General features: G+C 41.0%; 2 protein-coding genes across 4 annotated transcripts in view; one reads left to right on the top strand and one right to left on the bottom strand.

Annotated features, from left to right (window-relative positions):
- KHDRBS2 (KH RNA binding domain containing, signal transduction associated 2) overlaps window positions 1-21201 on the bottom strand; it is a 694643-nt gene that overhangs the window by 549958 nt on the left and 123484 nt on the right. For all 3 annotated transcript variants that reach the window (XR_007774032.1, XR_007774033.1, XM_050950940.1), the window contains exon 2: window positions 7225-7352. Coding sequence is in view for 1 of the 3 variants with exons in the window: in XM_050950940.1 (XP_050806897.1) it covers window positions 7225-7352 (128 nt within the window). In the remaining 2 variants the exon portion in view is untranslated. The remainder of the gene's footprint in view (window positions 1-7224; window positions 7353-21201) is intronic.
- LOC127049743 (uncharacterized) overlaps window positions 1-21201 on the top strand; it is a 412642-nt gene that overhangs the window by 287014 nt on the left and 104427 nt on the right. The gene's annotated exons all lie outside the window — the stretch shown is intronic.

Below are 21201 nucleotides of genomic sequence, written 5' to 3'. Positions count from 1 at the left end.
CTTTTACATTTTAAGAACACTTTTTAACTACTGAATTTTGGGAAACTCTTACGGGAGAGTGCATTAGCTACTTTGTTAGAAGCTCCTGTGATGTGTTGAATTTCAAAATTAAAATTTTGGAGAGCTAAACTTCAACGAAGAAGTTTTCTGTTGTTCCCCTTGGCAGTATGAAGCCACTTTAGTGCAGCATGGTCAGTTTGTAGTTGGAACTGCCGTCCCCAAACATATGGGCGTAGCTTTTCCAGGGCGTACACAATGGCATAGCATTTTTTTTTACTGACTGACCAGTGACTTTTTCTCTCAGACAGTTTTTTGCTGAGAAACACGACAGGATGGAAGTTGTGATCTGTTGCTTTCTGCATGAGCACCGCTCCTATACCACGCTTAGATGCATCTGTGGTTACTAGGAATGGCTTGTTAAAATCCGGGGCCCTGAGCACAGGGTCAGACATGAGCATTGCCTTAAGCTGGGTAAAGGCCTTTTGACACTCATCAGTTTACTTAACGGCATTTGGCTGGGTTTTTTTGGTCAGGTCGGTTAATGGGGCAGCGATTTGGCTGTAGTGTGGTACAAATCGCCTGTAGTATCCGGCCAAGCCTAAGAAGGATTGGACCTGCTTTTTTGACTTTGGGACAGGCCACTTTTGGATAGCATCCACCTTGGCCTGTAGGGGGTTTATGGTTTCTTGACCCACCTGGTGCCCCAGGTAAGTTACTTTGTTTTGGCCTATTTGACACTTTTTGGCCTTAACCTTGTGACCATACACAAGTTCAAATGGTGAAAACCCTAAACTGGGATGTGGTACAGCCCTGTAGGCAAACAGCAACTGCTGCAACACTAGGTCCCAATTATTGGAGAATTCGTTGATGAATTTTTGTATCATGGCCCCCAAAGTTCCATTGAACCTTTTCACCAGGCCATTGGTTTGATGGTGGTATGGGGTGGCAACCAAGTGATTCACCCCATGAGTTTCCCACAGTTTTTCCATGGTCCCTGCCAGGAAATTAGACCCTGAATCTGTAAGGATGTCAGAGGGCCAACCTACCCTGGCAAAGATGTCTGTTAGGGCCAGGCACACAGTGTTAGCCCTGGTGTTGCCTAGAGCGACTGCTTTTGGCCATCGGGTAGCAAAGTCCACTAAAGTCAGTACGTACTGCTTTCCTCTGGGCGTCTTTTTTGGGAAAGGGCCCAGAATATCCACAGCTACTTGCTGAAATGGGACCTTAATTATGGGGAGTGGCTGGAGAGGGGCCTTGACCTGGTCTTGAGGCTTTCCCACTCTTTGGCATACCTCACAAGACCGGACATACTTGGCAACGTCCTTGCCCATCCCCTCCCAGTGGAAGGACTTCCCCAACCGGTCCTTGGTTCTGTTTACCCCAGCATGGCCACTGGGATGATCATGGGCTAAGCTCAAGAGCTTCCCCCGGTACTTAGTTGGAACCACCAACTGTTTTTGCGGCTGCCATTCTTCCCGGTGTCCACCAGAAAGAATTTTCTTGTATAAAAGTCCTTGGTCTATAACAAACCGGGATCGATTAGAAGAGCTGAGAGGCGGTGGGGTGCTCCGTGCCGCCGCCCAAGCTTTCTGAAGGCTGTCATCTGCTTCCTGCTCAGTTTGGAACTGTTCCCTTGAGGCTGGGGTCACCAGTTTTTTCTCAGACTGTGGACTTGGGCTTGGTCCCTCTGGAAGCGATGTAGGTGATGGGGTTGTTTCCGTTGCTGGTGAACCGCTCTTCGCTGGTGCACCTGAGGGTATTTCAGGCTCTGGCTGAGCCTTTTGGGTATGGCTGTCTGTTGCTTCTGCCAGTTTTGGCTCGCTGGCGCCCTCTGGCATTGAGTTTGAAGATGTAGTTGCACTTGCTGGTGCTGGTTGCTGTTCCAGTTCCGGGCCTGGGACTGGAGATGCTGTGGCTGTTTCAGTGGTAGGCATGGAATCCGGGTCCACTACCTCTGTCTGGGTCTCTGGTAACACAGACGGGGCCTCTGTGGACGGTTCAGGAACAGGAATGGGTCTGGAAGCTTGCCTGGTTTGGCTACGTGTAACCATTCCCACTCTCTTGGCCCGCCTCACCTGGTTGGCCAAGTCTTCCCCCAGTAGCATGGGGATAGGATAATTGTTATAGACTGCAAAAGTCCACATTCCTGACCAGCCTTTGTACTGGACAGGCAGTTGAGCTGTAGGCAAGTCTACAGCTTGTGACATGAAGGGGTAAATTGTAACTTTGGCCTTTGGGTTGATGAATTTGGGGTCAACGAAGGATTGGTGGATAGCTGACACTTGTGCCCCCGTGTCTCTCCACGCAGTAACCTTCTTTCCGCCCACTCTTAAATTTTCCCTTCGCTCCAAGGGTATTTGAGAGGCATCCGGGCCTGGGGATCTTTGGTGTGATGGTGGTGTAATGAATTGCACTCGCATGGTGTTCTTGGGACACTTGGCCTTGATATGTCCCAGTTCATTACACTTAAAGCATCTTCCATCTGATGGGTCACTGGGCCGAGGTGAGTTACTGGAGACTGGTGAGGTTGAAGGGTAGGGTATCTGTGGCTTTACTTGGGTGGTATGTGGGGTCTTTGGCTGTCCTCGGTTGTAGGGTTTATGGTCTGTGTGCCCCCTGGGGTAATCGTTCCCCTTGACAGTAGCTTTCTTGCTTTCTGCCAGTTCCATCCATTTGGCTCCAATCTCCCCCGCCTCAGCGATATCTTTGGGATTTCCATTTTGTATGTACCGTGTGATGTCTTCAGGAACACCATCCAAGAACTGCTCCATTTGTATGAGGAGGTTCAGTTCTTCCAAGGTTTGAATGTTGTTTCCTGTTATTCAGGCCTCATAGTTTTTTGCAATGTAGTAGGCGTGTTTGGGAAATGACACCTCGGGTTTCCACTTTTGGGTTCTGAAGCGCCGACGGGCATGATCTGGGGTTATCCCCATTCTGTATCTGGCCTTGGTTTGAAAAAGTTTATAGTCATTTATTTGCAGCTTAGGCATTTCAGCTGCCACCTCTGCTAAAGGTCCACTGAGCTGTGACCTCAATTCTACCATGTACTGGTCTTCGGGGATGTTGTACCCAAGACAGGCTCTTTCAAAATCTTTCAAGAAGGCCTCGGTGTCATCACCTGCCTTGTAGGTGGGAAATTTCCTGTGCTGTGGAGCAATATTTGGCGCCGGGTTGTTAGGGTTGGCTGGCACATGCAGCCCAGCTTTCGCCAAGTCCAATTCATGTTTTCTCTGTTTTTCCTTCTCTTCATTTTCTTTTTGTTGTTTTTCCATTTCTCGGCGGTGGGCCAACTCTTCTTCTTCTTGTTTCCTTCGGTGGGCGAACTCTTCTTCTTCTAGTTTTCTTTTGTGTGCTGCCTGTTTGATTTGTTCTTCTCTTTCTTTCATCTCCATCTCTTTTTGTTTTATTTCCAGTTCCTGTTTGTGTTTTTCCATCTCTCGCCGGTGTTCAGCTTTTTTGATTTGTTCTTCGGCGTCAATTTTTGCCTTAGAAGTCATGGTTCCTGTTTTCTTGTGTTGGGGTGCCCTCCGGTGTTTATCTTCTGAACTGCAGGTTCTCTGTTGCCTCCTGAAGTCTGCCTAGCAACAGTGCCTTTAGCTAATTTTCCTTTTCTCTCTCTAGCTAATGTTCAATGAAGGGAAACCAGAAAAACCACTTTATTTGCATGCCTATAAGTGCTGGTACTTGCCTCCTAATGGGAGGGCTATTGCATGACAAAAGACCCTTAACATGCAAGCCACAAACTGCGAGAGAGAGCAGAAAAAAAAATTCTCTCTGGTTCCCTTTTAAAACCAACCGTTTCTCTCTGCTAAAAAAGCCCTTAGCAGAGAAGAGAAAAATAAAATATTTCCACTGGCTTCTGGATTCTGTCTATATCCCACCAGCTGCACACCATGACATAACCTTAGTCCCAGATTTGGACCTTAGCGTCCAAAATATGGGGGTTAGCATGAAAACCTCCAAGCTTAGTTACCAGCTTGGACCTGGTACTTGCTGCCACCACCCAAAAAATTAGAGTGTTTTGGGGCACTCTGGTCCCTCTGAAAAACCTTCCCTGGGGACCCCAAGACCCAAATCCCTTGAGTCTCACAACAAAGGGAAATAATCCTTTTTCCCTTCCCCCCTCCAGATGCTCCTGGAGAGATACACAGACATAAGCTCTGTAAAACTACACAGAGTGACTCCCCCTCTCTGTTTCCAGTCCTGGAAGCAAAAAGTACTTTCCTATTCCCCCAGAGGGAATGCAAAGTCAGGCTAGCAATCCAACACACAAATCTCCCCTTGATTTCTTCCTCCCACCAATTCCCTGGTGAGTACAGACTCAATTTCCCTGAAGTAAAGAAAAACTCCAACAGGTCTTAAAAGAAAGCTTTATATAAAAAGAAAGAAAAATAAGTACAAATGTTCTCTCTGTATTAAGATGATACAACACAGGGTCAATTGCTTAAAAGAATATTGAATAAACAGCCTTATTCAAAAAGAATACAAATCAAAGCACTCCAGCACTTATTTTCATGCAAATACCAAAGAAAAGAAACCATAGAACTTACTATCTGATCTCTTTGTCCTTACACTTAGAAACAGAAGACTAGAAAGTAGAACTACTTCTCCAAAGCTCAGAGAAAGCAGGCAGACAGACACAAAGACTTAGACACAAACTTCCCTCCACCCAAAGTTGAAAAAATCCGGTTTCCTGATTGGTCCTCTGGTCAGGTGCTTCAGGTGAAAGAGACATTAACCCTTAGCTATCTGTTTATGACAACAGTCTCTTATATGTCCAGAATAGTGAGTACTAGGTAGATAAGGCAAGTTAGGCTTATGTTTGTTTTCTTTATTTGCAAATGTGTATTTGGCTGGAAGGAGTTCAAATTTGTATTTTGCTGAAAGGATTTTTACTTTGTACTTGTATACTTAGGCTGGAAGGGTATTCGCAGTGTCTATAGCTGAAAGACCCTGTAACATATTTCATCTTAAATTTACAAAAATAATTTTTACTGTTTTTTTTCTTTCTTTAATTAAAAGCTTTTCTTGTCTAAGAACCTGATTTTTTTTTTATTCTGGTGTGAGATCCCAGGGGACTGGGTCTGGATCCACCAGGGAATTGGTGGGGAGAAAGGAGGGAAGGGGGAGAGAAAGAGAGAAAATTAACCTGTGTTAGGATTACTTTTTCTCTCAGGGAGAATCTGAGAGGGGGAGAGAGAAGGAGGGGGGAAGGTGGATTTTCCTCTCTGTTTTAAGATTCAAGGAGTTTGAAGCACAGTGATCTTCCAGGGTAACCCAGGGAGGGGTAGCCTGGGAGAGGCAACGGTGGGGGAAAGGGTTTACTTTCCTTGTGTTAAGATCCAGAGGGTCTAGGTCTTGGGGGTCCCCGGGCAAGGTTTTGGGGGGACCACAGTGAACCAGGCACTATAATTCCTGGTTGGTGGCAGCGCTACAGGTTCTAAGCTGGTAATTAAGCTTAGAGAAATTCATGTTGGTACCCCATCTTTTGGACGCTAAGGTTCAGAGTGGGGATTTATGCCATGACAACGTCTAACATCGGTACCGGGCAAATTAGTTGAAACAATAGTTAAGAATAAAATTGTCAGACACATAGAAAAACATAAACTGTTGAGCAACAGTCAACATGGTTTCTGTAAAGGGAAATCGTGTCTTACTAATCTATTAGAGTTCTTTGAAGGGGTCAACAAACATGTGGACAAGGGGGATCCAGTGGACATAGTGTACTTAGATTTCCAGAAAGCCTTTGACAAGGTCCCTCACCAAAGGCTCTTACGTAAATTAAGCTGTCATGGGATAAAAGGGAAGGTCCTTTCAAGGATTGATAAACGGTTAAAATACAGGGAACAAAGGGTAGGAATTAATGGTAAATTCTCAGAATGGAGAGGGTTAACTAGTGGTGTTCCCCAAGGGTCAGTCCTAGGACCAATCCTATTCAATTTATTCATAAATGATCTGGAGAAAGAAGTAAACAGTGAGGTGGCAAAGTTTGCCAATGATACTAAACTACTCAAGATAGTTAAGATCAAAGCAGATTGTGAAGAACTTCAAAAAGATCTCACAAAACTAAGTGATTGGGCAACAAAATGGCAAATGAAATTTAATGTGGATAAATGTAAAGTAATGCACATTGGAAAAAATAACCCCAACTATACATACAATATGATGGGGGCTAATTTAGCTATAACGAGTCAGGAAAAAGATCTTGGCATCATCGTGGATAGTTCTCTGAAGATGTCCACGCAGTGTGCAGAGGTGGTCAAAAAGGCAAACAAGATGTTAGGAATCATTAAAAAGGGGATAGAGAATAAGACTGAGAATATATTATTGCCCTTATATAAACCCATGGTATGCCCACATCTCGAATACTGTGTACAGATGTGGTCTCCTCACCTTAAAAAAGATATTCTAGCACTAGAAAAGGTTCAGAAAAACGCAACTAAAATTATTAGGGGTTTGGAGAGGGTCCCATATGAAAAAAGATTAAAGAGGCTAGGCCTCTTCAGCTTGGAAAAGAGGAGACTAAGGGGGGATATGATAGAGGTATATAAAATCATGAGTGATGTAGAGAAAGTGGATAAGAAAAAGTTATTTACTTATTCCCATAATACAAGAACTAGGGGTCACCAAATGAAATTAATAAGTAGCAGGTTTAAAACAAATAAAAGGAAGTTCTTCTTCACACAGCACACAGTCAACTTGTGGAACTCCTTACCTGAGGAGGTTATGAAGGCTGGGACTATAACAATGTTTAAAAGGGAGCTGGATAAATTTATGGTGGCTAAGTCCATAAATGGCTATTAGCCAGGAAGGGTAAAGAATGGTGTCCCTAGCCTCTGTTCATCAAAGGATGAAGATGGATGGCTGGAGAGAGATCATTTGATCATTGCCTGTTAGCTTCACTCCCTCTGAGGCACCGGTCATTGGCCACTGTCGGTAGACAGATACTGGGCTAGATGGACCTTTGGTCTGACCCGGTACGGCCGTTCTTATGTTCTTATGTTCATTGACTTCAATGGCTTTTGAATAAGGCCACAAGTTACAGTTTGGACCAGACTCTCTAATTACAGCAAAATCCAAGAATGAAACTGTCATCCTGACTTTTAAATATCCTGAAGCCCTGCATAGTGTTTCTAAAGTCAAAAAACAAAATAATTAAGCATATGATTGTTCCACTTCTCTGCTGTGAAACACTAACAGTATATTAAATTATAGTTACAGTACCTTGGGATACTGTTTGACAGGGATCAGTACTCTTTCTGACAGCTTTATGTTTTTGTTGCTGATGACATCAAGGTATTTCTTTTCTTCATCTTCCTTTTTCCCATCAGAACCCTGAAATTTTTCAATTTCTGAAAATTTTAACAAAAAGAAAGCAATCAGTGAGATGATATTTGTCATCCTCAGAAATTCTGCTAGACTTAATATGACTTTTTCTTCTATTTATAAAAATGTGATGTAAGTGGACAAAAAAACAACCAGTTTTAAATTTTGAGTTGTCTAGTGTTACTTAGGTCAATTTACAACTGCTTGTTTTTTTGTCCAATTACATCCTACTTTATAATCCTGCATCATTAATTCCAGTGAAACTAGGATTTGATACAAAGAGTGTTTTTTAGGGAGGGAGGTTTAAAGCACTCAGCATTGTTTAATTCTGCTCCTACTGGTGTTAATGATAGAACCCTGCTGATTTCAATACGGGGAAGAAATAGACCAATGCTGAACATTTTTGAAAACCTCCTCTTTAAACCTTTACCAAAGATTCCATTTAGTTAACCAAATCTGAGAAGAGAAACACTTTGGCTATGCTTGATGGACCTCTGTAAATGAGAACTGCCACAGTCAGTAAGATTCGGCTTGTAATTGTTTAGCTTACAGTGAAAGCATTCAAGAATGAAAGAATCATCTTGTCATTACTCTACTGACATTTTCCACGCAAGTGTGATTTTCATAGTGGTCATAAATGAAGTTCAGGTCACTTTTCCAAATGAGATCACTTTCTTGTGTGTGTGCGCACACGCACACATCTGTGTGTATTTTTTTAAAGTGGCTACTGTTAAAACGAACAGTTTTAATCTGCTGATCATGCAATAATAAAATATCCTGTTGATGTTTTAATTTAGATCTCAAAAAATTGGGATTAATGAGCTACTTATTGTACTGTAGTTAGTAGTTAGCAGTTCAGGACCAACAATTCTTTTCACTAAAAAAGCTTCTTAAACTACTTTTAAGTAGGTATTAACTAATTTGCCCCCTTTATTTACTTGATGCGTAAAATTAAATCAAGTGACAAAATCAACTGTTACACTACACAATACCTTCTCTGAACTAAGATCAGGGCTGTTAGGTGACATAGTTCAGTACACGTGGGAATAAGGATACTTAAAAGCACTTAACAGTCTCACAAAATCACCCTAAAAATGTATTTGAATTCACTTAGTTATGAACAATGTCACATACATTGACAACTGATAGTAACACTGTCAGCAAAGACTAAACAGCAACACATCACTTTGAGGAGATGAGTCTAGTGAAAGAGCTTAGTGATATCAGAAGGCATGATTACAAATTCAATATTTCTAGCAATATCACTATTTCTAGTTATTAAGTGTAGTGCCCAGGTTATTATAGCTGCTTTCCAAACAAACATTCCAGAAGGGGCATTCCTTAGGTGCTTGCAATCACAAAGCAGAGGCAGATAACCAGAGATGAGTGGAAGGGGAACAATAATTAGCAATGTATATGCAATTACTCAGACACACCTCTGTCCTGGTGCTTACAAAGCTACCACCATCTTCAGTATCTGTGGATAAATGCTGATCTTTTAACATTGACTACTCTAGATTCAGCCTTACCTAAACTCTTCATTATAGATCAGCACTTAAATGTCACAGTGAAAGGCATACACAGACATAGAATGGATCTCAAATAGGGAGCAAACGGTGAGTAATTTAATTTTTCAGATGATACTAAATTTGAAAGAGCGACACAAATATTATTCAGGACAAGTAAATGATTCATCAATACTAAAAGAAATAAAATGATTTCCAAAAATGAGTTCCAATTTGGAAAAATGCAGCCTAATATACTTGGGGAAACAAATGTGATACACAATATTCAATGGGAGGGAGAATTCAGGAAAGCAGCATGGCTGAAACAATATGAGTGATAGTGGACAGTTAACTAGGCATGAGTTTACAAAGCAATGTATGGCAGCAAAAATAGCCACTGCATTCTACAGTGGGTTGGTAAATAGGTATTCTCATACATAGTTCTAATGCAGCCATACAGAGAATAGTCAATTTGTGGATTTTCATTATCAGAACAATGGACAAACTCCTGAGGAGGTTGAGAAAACATATAGCTTGTTTGGAAGTTGATTAAGATTACCAAACAGCAAGAAGAGAGAGATATTATTTAGAGTGGTGCACAGAATCATAAACAGAAGTAATGGGATCAAATTAAGAAAGGGACTATTTAGACCGCAAACCTGGAGATGCTTCCTGGCAGGGAGAACGATTAGACTGTGAAATATTTCTAAGGAAAGTGGGGAAAGGCCTGTCACTATGGATATACAAATGAGACTGGGCAAAGCAAATGTAAATGTACAACATGGGTAATTTTGAACCAGCAGGGGAGATGGACTGACATGTCTAATCCATCTCTAAAAATCAATGAATCTATAGTTTATAGTGGCACTTTTAGTCTTCATAGTACTTTTATAGATCCCAATTTAGGAAGGCACTTAAGCATGTACTTAACTTTAATTTTGACTTTAATGGGACTTAAGCACAAGCTAAGGGCTGTCTTGAATAGCGATGATTTCCTGAACTGAGGCTTTAACATTAAGTTATTCTCATAATATCCCTGTGTGGTAATTAAAGGAAAATAATTATTTCATAAACAGTAAAATGTAGCCTTTGGCAAGTCACATGGGGCAATATTTTTCAATCCAAGTGTTAAATTTAGGCACTCAAGCAAGCTACATCAGGGATTGGCAACCTTTGGCATGCAGCCCACCAGGGTAAGGACCCTGGTGGGCCAGGCCAGTTTGTTTACCTGCCACGTCCGCAGGTTCATCCAATCGTGGCTCCCACATCCCTCCGCTCGCTCTGCTTCCCGCAGCCCCCATTGGTCTGGAGTGGCGAATCGCAGTCAGTAGGAGCTGCGATCAGCCAAACCTGCGGACGCAGCAGGTAAACAAACCAGCCCAGCCAGCCAGGGTCCTTACCATGGTGGGCTGCATGCCAAAGATGCCGATCCCTGAGCTACATGATTTTCAGAGGAGATGAACATTGATAAGTCCCATTAACCCTGTTTCCTCTGAAATCTCCTCACTATAATCATAGCAAGTAGTCTCTCTTTTAGAATATGTTTTTTTAAAAAAAATTGCTGCACCCATTTCTTCACCACATAAGTATGAACATTCAGATACTGAGAAACATTTCTCACCCTCTATGAATTGCAAAATGTTTTTGAAAATAATCAGTTTAACTGAACAAGTTTATTTTGTCCCCTACTGCTGGCAGTGGACATTTTACTCAGTGGTTGTATAGTTAAACCAATTGCAATCTGGCTGAAATATAGGTTAACCGGTTAGATTTATTTCATTGGACCAACATTAAACATTATTAAAGTACAGATACTGACTGTTAAACCAGTGCAAGAGTAGATACACCATTTATTGAACTGTGTTGCCTACCACTACTGCAAAAATGATATCATTTTACATCATAATTGTTGCTACCAACAATAGGATCAATAATACCAATTTTCATCAAAAAAATTCCCAAAAATCTGATCTCTCTGACAGTACACCAGTGAAAATCATAAGTGACTCTAGCAATTTAAATCATAGGATCATAGAACATTAGGGTTGGAAGAGACCTCAGGAGGTCTTCTAGTCCAATCCCCTGCTCAAAGCAGGACCAATACCAACTAAATCATCCCAGCCAGCCCTTTGTCAAGCCAGGACTTAAAAAAATCTAAGAATGGAGATTCCACCACCTTCCTAGGTGACCCATTCCAGTGCTTCACCACCCTCCTAGTGAAATAGTGTTTCTTAATATCCAACCTAGACCTCCCCCACTGCAACTTGAGACCCTTTCTTCTTGTTCTGTCATCTGCCACCACTGAGAACAGCCTAACTCCATCCTCTTTGGAACCCCACTTTGGGTAGTTGAAGGCTGCTATCAAATCCCCCCTCACTCTTCTCTTCTGCAGACTAAATAACCCCAGTTCCCTCAGCCTTTCCTCATAAGTCATGTGCTCCAGCCCCCTAATCATTTTTGTTGCCCTCCGCTGGACTTTCTTTGTCTGCATTCATTCTGTAGTGGGGGGACCAAAACTGGACACAATACTCCAGGTGTGGCCTCATCAATGCCGAATAGAGGGGAATAATCACTTCCCTCGATCTGCTGGCAATGGTCCTACTAATACAGCTCAATATGCCACTGGCCTTCTTGGCAACAAAGGCACTGCTGACTCATATCCAGCTTCTCATCCATTGTAATCCCCAGCTCCTTCTGCAGAGCTGCTGCTTAACTAGTCGGTCCACAGCCTGAAGCGGTGCCTGGGATTCTTCCTTCCTAAGTGCAGGACTTTGCACTTGTCCTTGTTGAACCTCATCAGATTTCTTTTGTCCGAATCCTCCAATTTGTCTAGGTCACTCTGGACCCTATCTCTTCCCTCCAATGTATCTACCTCTCCCCCTAGTTTAGTGTCATCTGCAAACTTGCTGAGGGTGCAATTAATTCCTCCAGATAATTAATAAAGATTTTGAACAAAACCAGCCCCAGGATTGACACCTGGGGCACTCCGCTTGATATCGTCTGCCAAATGGACGTCAAGCCATTGTTCACTACCCATTGAGCCCGACAATCTAGCCAGTTTTCTATCCACCTTATAGCCCATTCATCCAATCCATACTTTTTAATTTGCTGGCAAGAATACCGTGGGAGACTGTACCAGAAGCTTTGCTAAAGTCAAGATATATCACATCCACTGCTTTCCCTATATCCACAGAGCCACTTATCTCATCATAGAAGGCAATCAGGTTGGTCAGACATGACTTGCACATGGTGAATACATGTTGACTATTCCTGATCACCTTCCTCTCCTCCAAGAGCTTCAGAATGAATTCCTTGAGGACCTGCTCCATGATTTTGCTGGGGACTGAAGTGGTGCTGACCAGTCTGTAGTTCCCTGGGTTCTCTGTCTTCCCTTTTTTTAAATATGGGCACTATATTTGTCTTTTTCCAATTGTCTGGGACCTTTCCCAATTGCCACAAATTTTCAAAGATAATGGCCAATCGCTCTGCAATCACATCAGCCAACTCCCTCAGCACCCTTGGATGTGTTAGATCTGGATCCATGGACTTGTGTATGTCCAGCTTTTCTAAATAGTCCTTAAGCTGTTCTTTCACCACTGAGGGCTGCTCACCTCCTCCCTATACTGTATTGCCCAGTGCAGCAGTCTGGGAGATGGCCCTGTCTGTGAAGACCAAGGCAAAAAAAGCATTGAGTACTTCAGCTTTTTCCACATCATCTGTCACGATATTGCCTTCACCATTCAGTAAGGGTCCCACACTTTCCCTGACCTTCTTCCTGTTGCTAACATACCTGTAGAAACCCTTCTTGTTACCCTTCACATCCCTTGCAACTCTAGTTGTGCGTTGGTCTTCCTGATTACATCCCTGCATGATCAAGCAATATTTTTATACTCCTCCCTAGTCATCTGTCCAAATTTCCACTTCTTGTAAGCTTCCGTTTTGAGTGTAAGCTCATTGAAGATTTCACTGTTAAGCCAAGTTGGTCGCCTGCCATATTTGTTATTCTTTCTGCACTTTGGGATGGTTTGTTCCTGCACTCTCAATAAGGCTTCTTTAAAATACAGCCAGCTCTCCTGGACTCCTGGCACCCTCATATTAACTTCCCAGGAGTCATCAGTCCAGATTTACAGAGATAAAGGTGAAAGAAAAATTTGACCTTGATTTTCTGATACACTTCCTGCCCACGGACATGGCTGAAAAATTCTTGTCATAATTAGGAACTTCATAATACACCGAATTAGCAAAAATTAGCTATTTCCTTGATCGCTTATAATGTATCTTTGCTTTATTGCACTGGTCAACATCAGGGTGAAATCCTGGTTCCACTGAAGCTAATGGCAAAACTCACATTCACTTCAGTGGAACCTGGATTTCAACCCCAGGTCTGTAAAAAGTAAAAAATTTAAAATATAAGATAACAGTTATAGATATGGCTTTCCTTTTTCCATTGGGCTGGTATTCAGTGAATCCTGACATATTTTGGTTTACAGTATATGGCTTTTGCACAGAAAACCATACACACCATTTGGTATAGAAAGGACTTTTTCTGTTCACTGTATTTCAGTATTGTGGAAATTTGAACAATTACTTAAAAAAGAAATTTTCTCTCCATACTCACATCCTTATCTTAGGGATTTATCAGAATATCTTGTGAAATTCCACAGTTCTTTTTCCTTCCATCACACCTTCAAAGGGCCCGCTTCATGACCCACCCACTGACAGGCATGAGGTCCCACTGTTGCTTATAATGCTTTTCCTTGGACAAGCCACAGAGCTCAGAGGGATGCACTTACACTCTGCCCCATCATTACAGGGCTGATCATGCTGCTGTTTCAGTGATTAGGTTTGGGTCCTGAATTCTTCATGGCAGGCAAGTCCCTGATACTAAACCTTGGGCCTGGCTCCTTCCCTTATAGTGAAATTTAGCCATGAACAGATGGCCAGCATAAAGCCTATGTACCACTTATGGCTTAATTAGGATTTAGATGACGCATAGGCCCTTAGACACGATCAAAAAACGGCTGCTGTCAATGGAGAGACCCCCACTGATTTCAACTGGCTTTGGATCAGACCTTTTATGAGCAACTGCTTGACACTGGAGGGCTACTAAAATGTCCAAAGAGTTCTGGAATTAGAATAAGAAAGGGGAAGATGTGCCAATTCTCAGAGTAAATACAAACATTCATGAGGAAACTAGGATATAATGTAAATATGAGGGAAGTGAGCAGCACAAACATATGCTCACTTACTTTAAAAAAAAAACAAACCTCCCTCCGTAATGCACATTCCCTATCTAACCCCATCAACAACAGAAAACCCACCCTCAGTGCAACATACATTATGAAAATACACTCAATAACTTTAGTTTTTAAAACAGTATTTATTTTATTTTTTATCAATACAACCATTAGATGTTTTGTTTTTCCTAAAGGCCAGAGACACTATGGGATTTCAGAAGAGTTAAGAAGGCAAGTCAATGAGCATCAACACTGATCCAACAAGAAGAAAAACAAGAAATCCAGTGGCATGTTTTCACCAACACTGATCCTACAAGAAAGGGAAAAAAAGGAAAGAAAGCAGCTCTTAAGAAAAACTTCACACGTTTTCCACCCACTTTTCCTCCAAGTTAACTGAATTAAAGCAAGAAGACAGATAGCCATTTAATTACCTCCTACAGTACCTGTCAATCCTCAAGCACACTTCATTCTTGCCTTTCATCAGCAACACATATAGTTCTCTTACACTTTCCTTCTGTACACATTCATCTTCTCTCTTAATTGGAAGAGAGCACTCACATCACAGTCACACCAGGGGTCAGGTCAAAACCAAAGAAGAGTTGCTGGGTTAGATAAGTCCCTTACATTTTAGAAGACATATTTTTGACCAAAGAGAAATTATTTATATATATATATTATATATAAATAATTTATCTTTGGGAAAAAATATGTCTTCTAAAATGTAAGGGATTTCTCTAACCCAGCAACTCTTCTTTGGTTTTGACTTGACCCCAGGTGTGACTGTGGTGTGTGTGCTCTCTTCCAATTAAGAGAGATAAGATGAATGTGTATTATATTGTACAGAAGGAAAGTGTAAGAGAACTATATATATCTATATATGTAAGGTTATACATATATTACATATTATAATGTATATATGAGAAAGCCTGAAGATATAATATTCTATAGTGCTCCAGTGTCCCCTATGAATTTCACAGAGGAGGAAATTACCTTCATCCTTTATCTGCCTGATCTATTACAGGGTGGGGAAAAAACACACCAGAAAGAGAGAGTGGCTCTTATTCTTTATAAACTATCTGATTTACTTTTACAATGCCAATAAAATTATGTTAATTATAGTTCACTTCACTGTCCTTGACATCTGTTACAAAACTTCTGTCATGAATATAGTTTTTCTATTAAAATTAGGCATCTCATAGTAAAAACATCCCCTTGCTATATGTAGAGTCACGTCAAAACTCATCAAAAAATAATGTTCTTCTTGTCAGCCTGTCCAACCTACCATAAAATGGAATCTACAAACACCTCCTTAATCTGTCACCATTTGCTTCCCATTTAGAGGAATTATGCCAGCACTTACCTAGCTTCTTCTTGGGGATCTAGCTTTTCAGTTTATTATATGGCATTGCAAATGGTCGCATTTCTTCATTAAAAAAACACAATTTGCTCAATGAGATTATTTTCAAGAATGGTCTATTTCCAACTGGGAGAAATTTTCATTTCATCTGTGAATTATATCCCCTAGCTCTTGCATGTACCTAGTAATACAAATAGCAATGTGTATCTAGTGTTAGGAGACATATGTTTGGTGCTCTACATACATAACTTCTAGGTGGGTGGAAGTGTTTGGGTGAAAGTATTTGAATGAGAAGAGAGTGAATGCATGATACTGTTTATAAGTACTTTTGTGTAATGACTTTGCCATATCACTGAAGATTCTATTTTATTAATGATGTTATTATTACTATTTTATATATAGCACCATCAGTGTGCATAGTAGATAAGGGTGGATTTCCTGCCCCAAAGTCTTACCGTTTAAATTGTAAATGTAGCTCCCAATAATTCTGTGGGTTGAAAGCAAACACTAAACAGCTCCAATAGCAGCAACTGGGTAAATGAAAGTAAACTGATTCCTGGAATCCCTGAATAGGGAACCTATCAAGAGAAAAAAAAGGACCAACCGGACCCCAAATGATGGACTAACCCAAATAATCAAATCTGGACAGCCAGTGGGAGCTAGAAGGAGTTACTAGGCCATGATAACCAGCCACAGTCCCAGGAAAATCTGTCAATGGCTGGATCGACCAACCCAAGAGTGATGTGCAGCTGCTACCCACACCCTGCCACAAGCTGGAATCATGAGATAAAGAGAGAGTGAACAAGAGAGAGAGAGCGCCTGACTGTGAGTCCAAGCAATGAGAGCAAAGAGGAAAGCAGGAAAGGAGATGAAACTCTTTGACCAGAGAGATACAACTGAATTAGAAGTCTGACTACCAGTCTTACCTGCTAGGCCTTATACAAGTGGTCAGGGCAGAGGACCAGGGTTTGAGCAACTCCAGGATCTGCTTCACTCCAAAGGATAAGATAACACCAAAACAGCTAATGCTATTTGCGCTACACTCTTCATGCATGAGGAGATTCCAAGATGAGAAAAGACCTGGTCTATGGGATTCAAAATTAAACAGTATTCCCAGACAGGTAAAATCTCACACATATTTGAAGGAGGTATGTCAATGCCATAATCAACTCAAATGACACTTTGGAACAAGGGTACAGTATTGTGGGGGAGAGGGGTGATGAATAGGTATGAAGAGCTGTAAAGTGCTTGAATCAATATATATTCTTAGTGCATGTACAGTAATTAAAACCAATAATTGTTTACAAATTGGCTCAAAATCTATAGAAGAATCCAACTCTGTCCTCTTAAAGGGAAACAAAAAAACAAAAACCCAACAACAACAAAGCACTTGACACTAATCTGTCAGGAAGAAGGCCTTAAAACTAAGCCTGTCAATTAATCACAGTTAACTCGTGATTAATTTAAAAAAATTAATCGCAAGTTAAAAATTAATCACAATTAATCTCACTTTACATCACAATGTTAAATAATAAAATACCAACTGAAATTTATTAAATATTTGTGGATGTTTTTCTACATTTTCAAATATACTGATTTCAATTACAACACAATGCAAGGGGTACAGTGCTCACTTTATATTATTATTTTTATTACAATTATTTGCACTGTAAAAATGATAAACAAAGAAATAGTATTTTTCAATTCACCTCGTACAAATACCGAAGGGCAATTTCTTTATTGTGAAAGTGTAACTTACAAATGTAGATTTTTTTTTGCTGTATAACTGCATCCAGCACGTTTTTTTCATTTTAAGAACACTTTCACTTCAGATCTGACAAAAGAAAGTACGAATGTGAGATTTCTAAAGATAACTACACCATTCGACCCAAGGTTTCAGAATCTGAAGTGCCTTCCAAAATCTGAGTGGGACGAAGTGTGGAGCATGCTTTCTGAAGTCTTAAAAGAGCAACAGTTCAATGAGGAAACTATAGAATTGAACCACTAAAACAGAAAATCAACCTTCTGATGGTGGCATCAGATGATGAAAATGATGAATATGCGTTGGTCTGCACTGCTTTGGATGGTTATCGAGCAGAACCTGTTATCAGCATAGACCTGTTCTCTAGAATGGTAGTTGAAGCATGAAGAGACATATGAATCTTTAGTGCATCTGTTTGCGGAGATTTGGGCAAACTAGTAAAGCGCCTGAAACCACTATGGCTTATTGCTAAAAGCAGCCAAGTCAGCAGGCCATGCAGCAGCCTCAGCTTGACCAAGGCAGGAGGGGAGGGGGTTTTCGGTGCCACAGAAAGGGCAGCTTGACCCCGCATCCTTACTAATAACGATTGTGTAGAAGTTGGTGATACATGCATTTTAGAAGAGCAGGATGTGCCCTCAGGAATTAGGGACTCAAGGCTTCAAACTCTGGGGAAAACCCACACCTGGTTAATCAGTAATCAGAAGGAAACCTCTTGCTTGACCACTGAAACTACTTGCTTAACAAGTTTTCTTTAAGGGACATGTCATTGTGTTACTAATGTATACAATAAGGGGGGAAAGTTTGAGGGCGTGGGACTCTTTGGGATTGGTCTCTCCCGCTGGATGCATCTTGTGTTCCCCACTGGCAGACGAGCTGCCGCTGTGCCACTCGAGAGTCATACTCAGCTTTGGAATTTATTGAGAGTTGGGGGTGTTTTACTAACTTGTTGTGGATGTGTGTAAGTGCTTGAGACTAAGTGAAGTTTAGCTTTAAGTGAAAGCACTCTTGTGTTGCCCTGTTTGTACCAGCCATCTATCGGTTGGACAGCCGTGTCTCCCCTGATTTATTTCCTGATACCACCTTGCATGGAGTAAAAGTTACCAAGAGCTTTGGGTTGAAAGAACCCCAGGTAACACATCTGGCACATAAATATCTTGCAACGCCGGCTACAACAGTGCCATGTGAATGCCTGATCTCACTTTCAGGTGATACAGTAACTCTTCATTTAAAGTCGTCAAGGTTAACGTTGTTTTGTTGTTATGTTGCTGATCAATTAGGGAACATGCTCATTTAAAGTTGGGCAGTGCTCCCTTATAATGTTGTTTGGCAGCCACCTGCTTTGTTCATTGCTTGCAGGAAGAGCAGGAGCTAGCTAGTGGGGACTTGGAACCAGGGTGGAGCAGTAGCCCAGCTCTCAGCTTCCCGCTCCTCTAAGTTCCCTGTGCAACAGCTGGCCAGCAGTCTACCATTTCCGACAGTTTAGCTGTCCCTCGCCACACTGCCTGGCTGAACAAGAAGTAGGATGGAGTGGAGTTGTAGACTCTAAAGTTTACATTATTTTATTTTTGAATGCAGTTATTTTTTGTACATAATTCTACATTGTAAGTTCAACTTTCACAATAAAGAGATTGCAGTACATTATTAGGTAAATTGAGAAATACTATTTCTTTTGTTTATTGCTGTGCAAATATTTGTAATAAATATAATATAAAGTGAGCACTGTTCATTTTGTATTCTGAGTGGTAATTGAAATAAATATATTTGAAAATGTAGAAAAGATCCAAAATATTTAAATAAATGGTATTCTGTTAATCTTTAACAGTGCAAGTAATCATGCAATTAATCACAATTAATTTTTTTAATCGCTTGACAGCCCTACTTAATAGAAAGGTAGGCCTTTCAGGATATTCAGTAAGTTGATAAATCTGGGATCTTAAATGTGGGGAAGTAAGATCCAGAGTAAAGGGCTCATGAATGAAAAAACTTTGCCAACAACCTCCTCCACTTTAAATCATTGGGCTACTAGCTTGAGCAACTCCATGGGTTTCAACTATCACAGTATAACCTGAAGATAGATTAATTTCTCATGCAGCAAAGTCCTAAGCCATATTGAATCTTTAGAGGTGAAAAGCAATACCTGGAGTTACACCCAGAAATGAGCTGGAAACTTGTCATAAACAGATAGTAGGAGTTAATAGAACAGAAGTACTTTATATCTCTTTTGCCTGTAAAGGGTTAACAAGATCAGTGAGCCTGGCTGTCACCTGACCAGAGGACCAATCAGGGGACAGGATACTTTCAAATCTTGAGGGAGGGAAGTTTTTGTTTGTGCTGTTAGTTTTTGGTTGTTGTTCACTCTGGGGACTCAGAGGGACCAGACGTGCAACCAGGTTTCTCTCCAATCTCCCTGATACAGGTTCTTATAGATTCAAAATAGTAAGTACTAGGTGACAAGGCGAGTTAGGCTTATGTTTGTTTTCTTTATTTGCAAAAGTGTATTTGGCTGGAAGGAGTTCAAATTTGTATTTTGCTGAAAGGATTTTAATTTGTACTCGTATACTTAGGCTGGGAGGGTATCCACAGTGTCTATAGCTGAAAGACCCTGTAACATATTCCATCTTAAATTTACGAAGATAATTTTTACTGTTTTTTCTTTCTTTAATTAAAAGCTTTTCTTGTTTAAGAACCTGATTGTTTTTTTATTCTGGTGAGACCCCCAGGGGACTGGGGGTCTGGATCCACCAGGGAACTGGTGGGGAGAAAGGAGGGAAGGGGGAGAAAAGGTTAATTTTCTCTCTGTGTTAGGATTACTTTCTCTCTCAGGAAAAGACTGGGAGGGGGAGAGAGAAGGAGGGGGGAAGGTGAATTTTCCTCTCTGTTTTAAGATTCAAGGAGTTTGAATCACACAGTGATCTTCCAGGGTAACCCAGGGAGGGGAAGCCTGGGAGAAGCAACGGTGAGGGAAAGGATTTACTTTCCTTGTGTTGAGATTCAGAGGGACTGGGTCTTGGGGGTCCCCAGGCAAGGTTTTGGGGGACCAGAGTGTACCAGGCACTGGAATTCCTGGTTGGTGGCAGCGCTACAGGTTCTAAGCTGGTAATTGAGCTTAGAGGAATTCATGCTGGTACCCCATCTTTTGGATGCTAAGGTTCAGAGTGGGAAATTATACCATGACAAAACCAGTGCAAACCGTGAAGCAGAGGTTTTGTGTGCTCTCTGCAAATGGACTCCCTCAAGCAGCTGTTCCACTGCATTCTACACTAGATGCAGTTTCACAGTAGTAATCTTCAAGTGTAACTCCATAGAGAGTACATCACAACAGTCCAATCTGGAGTAGACAAAAGGTATGCATAATTCTGGTTCAGTGCCATCAGAACTGAAAGGTCACAGAGTCCAAGAAAACACAGATTAAATTTGCCACATAGCTCTTAAAGAGATGATACACAAAAAGACTTCACTAAAGACTGAAATTGAAGGATTCTGATTAAAAAAAAGTAGTAAGTGCCTATGGCAACTATTTGTGAAGAAACTATCTCATTTGTGCAAAAACAGAGAATTCATAATGCTTATAATCCATTGAAATATATACAAACATCCAAGTTATTCTCTCATATCTTTTTCAAGGTAGATTTTAAAAAGAACTCTGCATCCAAAAGCTCCCATGTGAAAATACATGAGTGCTAAATTCTGGTGGGGTTTTCTGTTTGTGTGTTTTCTGAAGTCTGGTGCATCCTGTCAATCTTTTACACCAGGGGTCAGCAACCTTTCAGAAGTGGTGTGCCGAATCTTCATTTATTCACTCTAATTTAAAGTTTCACGTGCCAGTAATACATTTAAACATTTTTAGAAGGTCTCTTTTTATAAGTCTATAATATATAGCTAAACTATTGTTGTATGTAAAGTAAATAAGGCTTTTAAAATGTTTAAGAAGTTTCATTTAAAATTAAATTAAAATGCAGAGCCCCCCGGACCGGTGGCCAGGACCCAGGCAGTGTGAGTGCCATTGAAAACCAG

This window comes from Gopherus flavomarginatus, chromosome 4 (genome assembly GCF_025201925.1).
Source record: "Gopherus flavomarginatus isolate rGopFla2 chromosome 4, rGopFla2.mat.asm, whole genome shotgun sequence".
NCBI classification, from domain to species: Eukaryota; Metazoa; Chordata; order Testudines; family Testudinidae; genus Gopherus; species Gopherus flavomarginatus.
The sequence above is the reverse complement of the archived record's forward strand: the minus strand, read 5'-3'. Positions and strand labels throughout refer to the sequence as shown.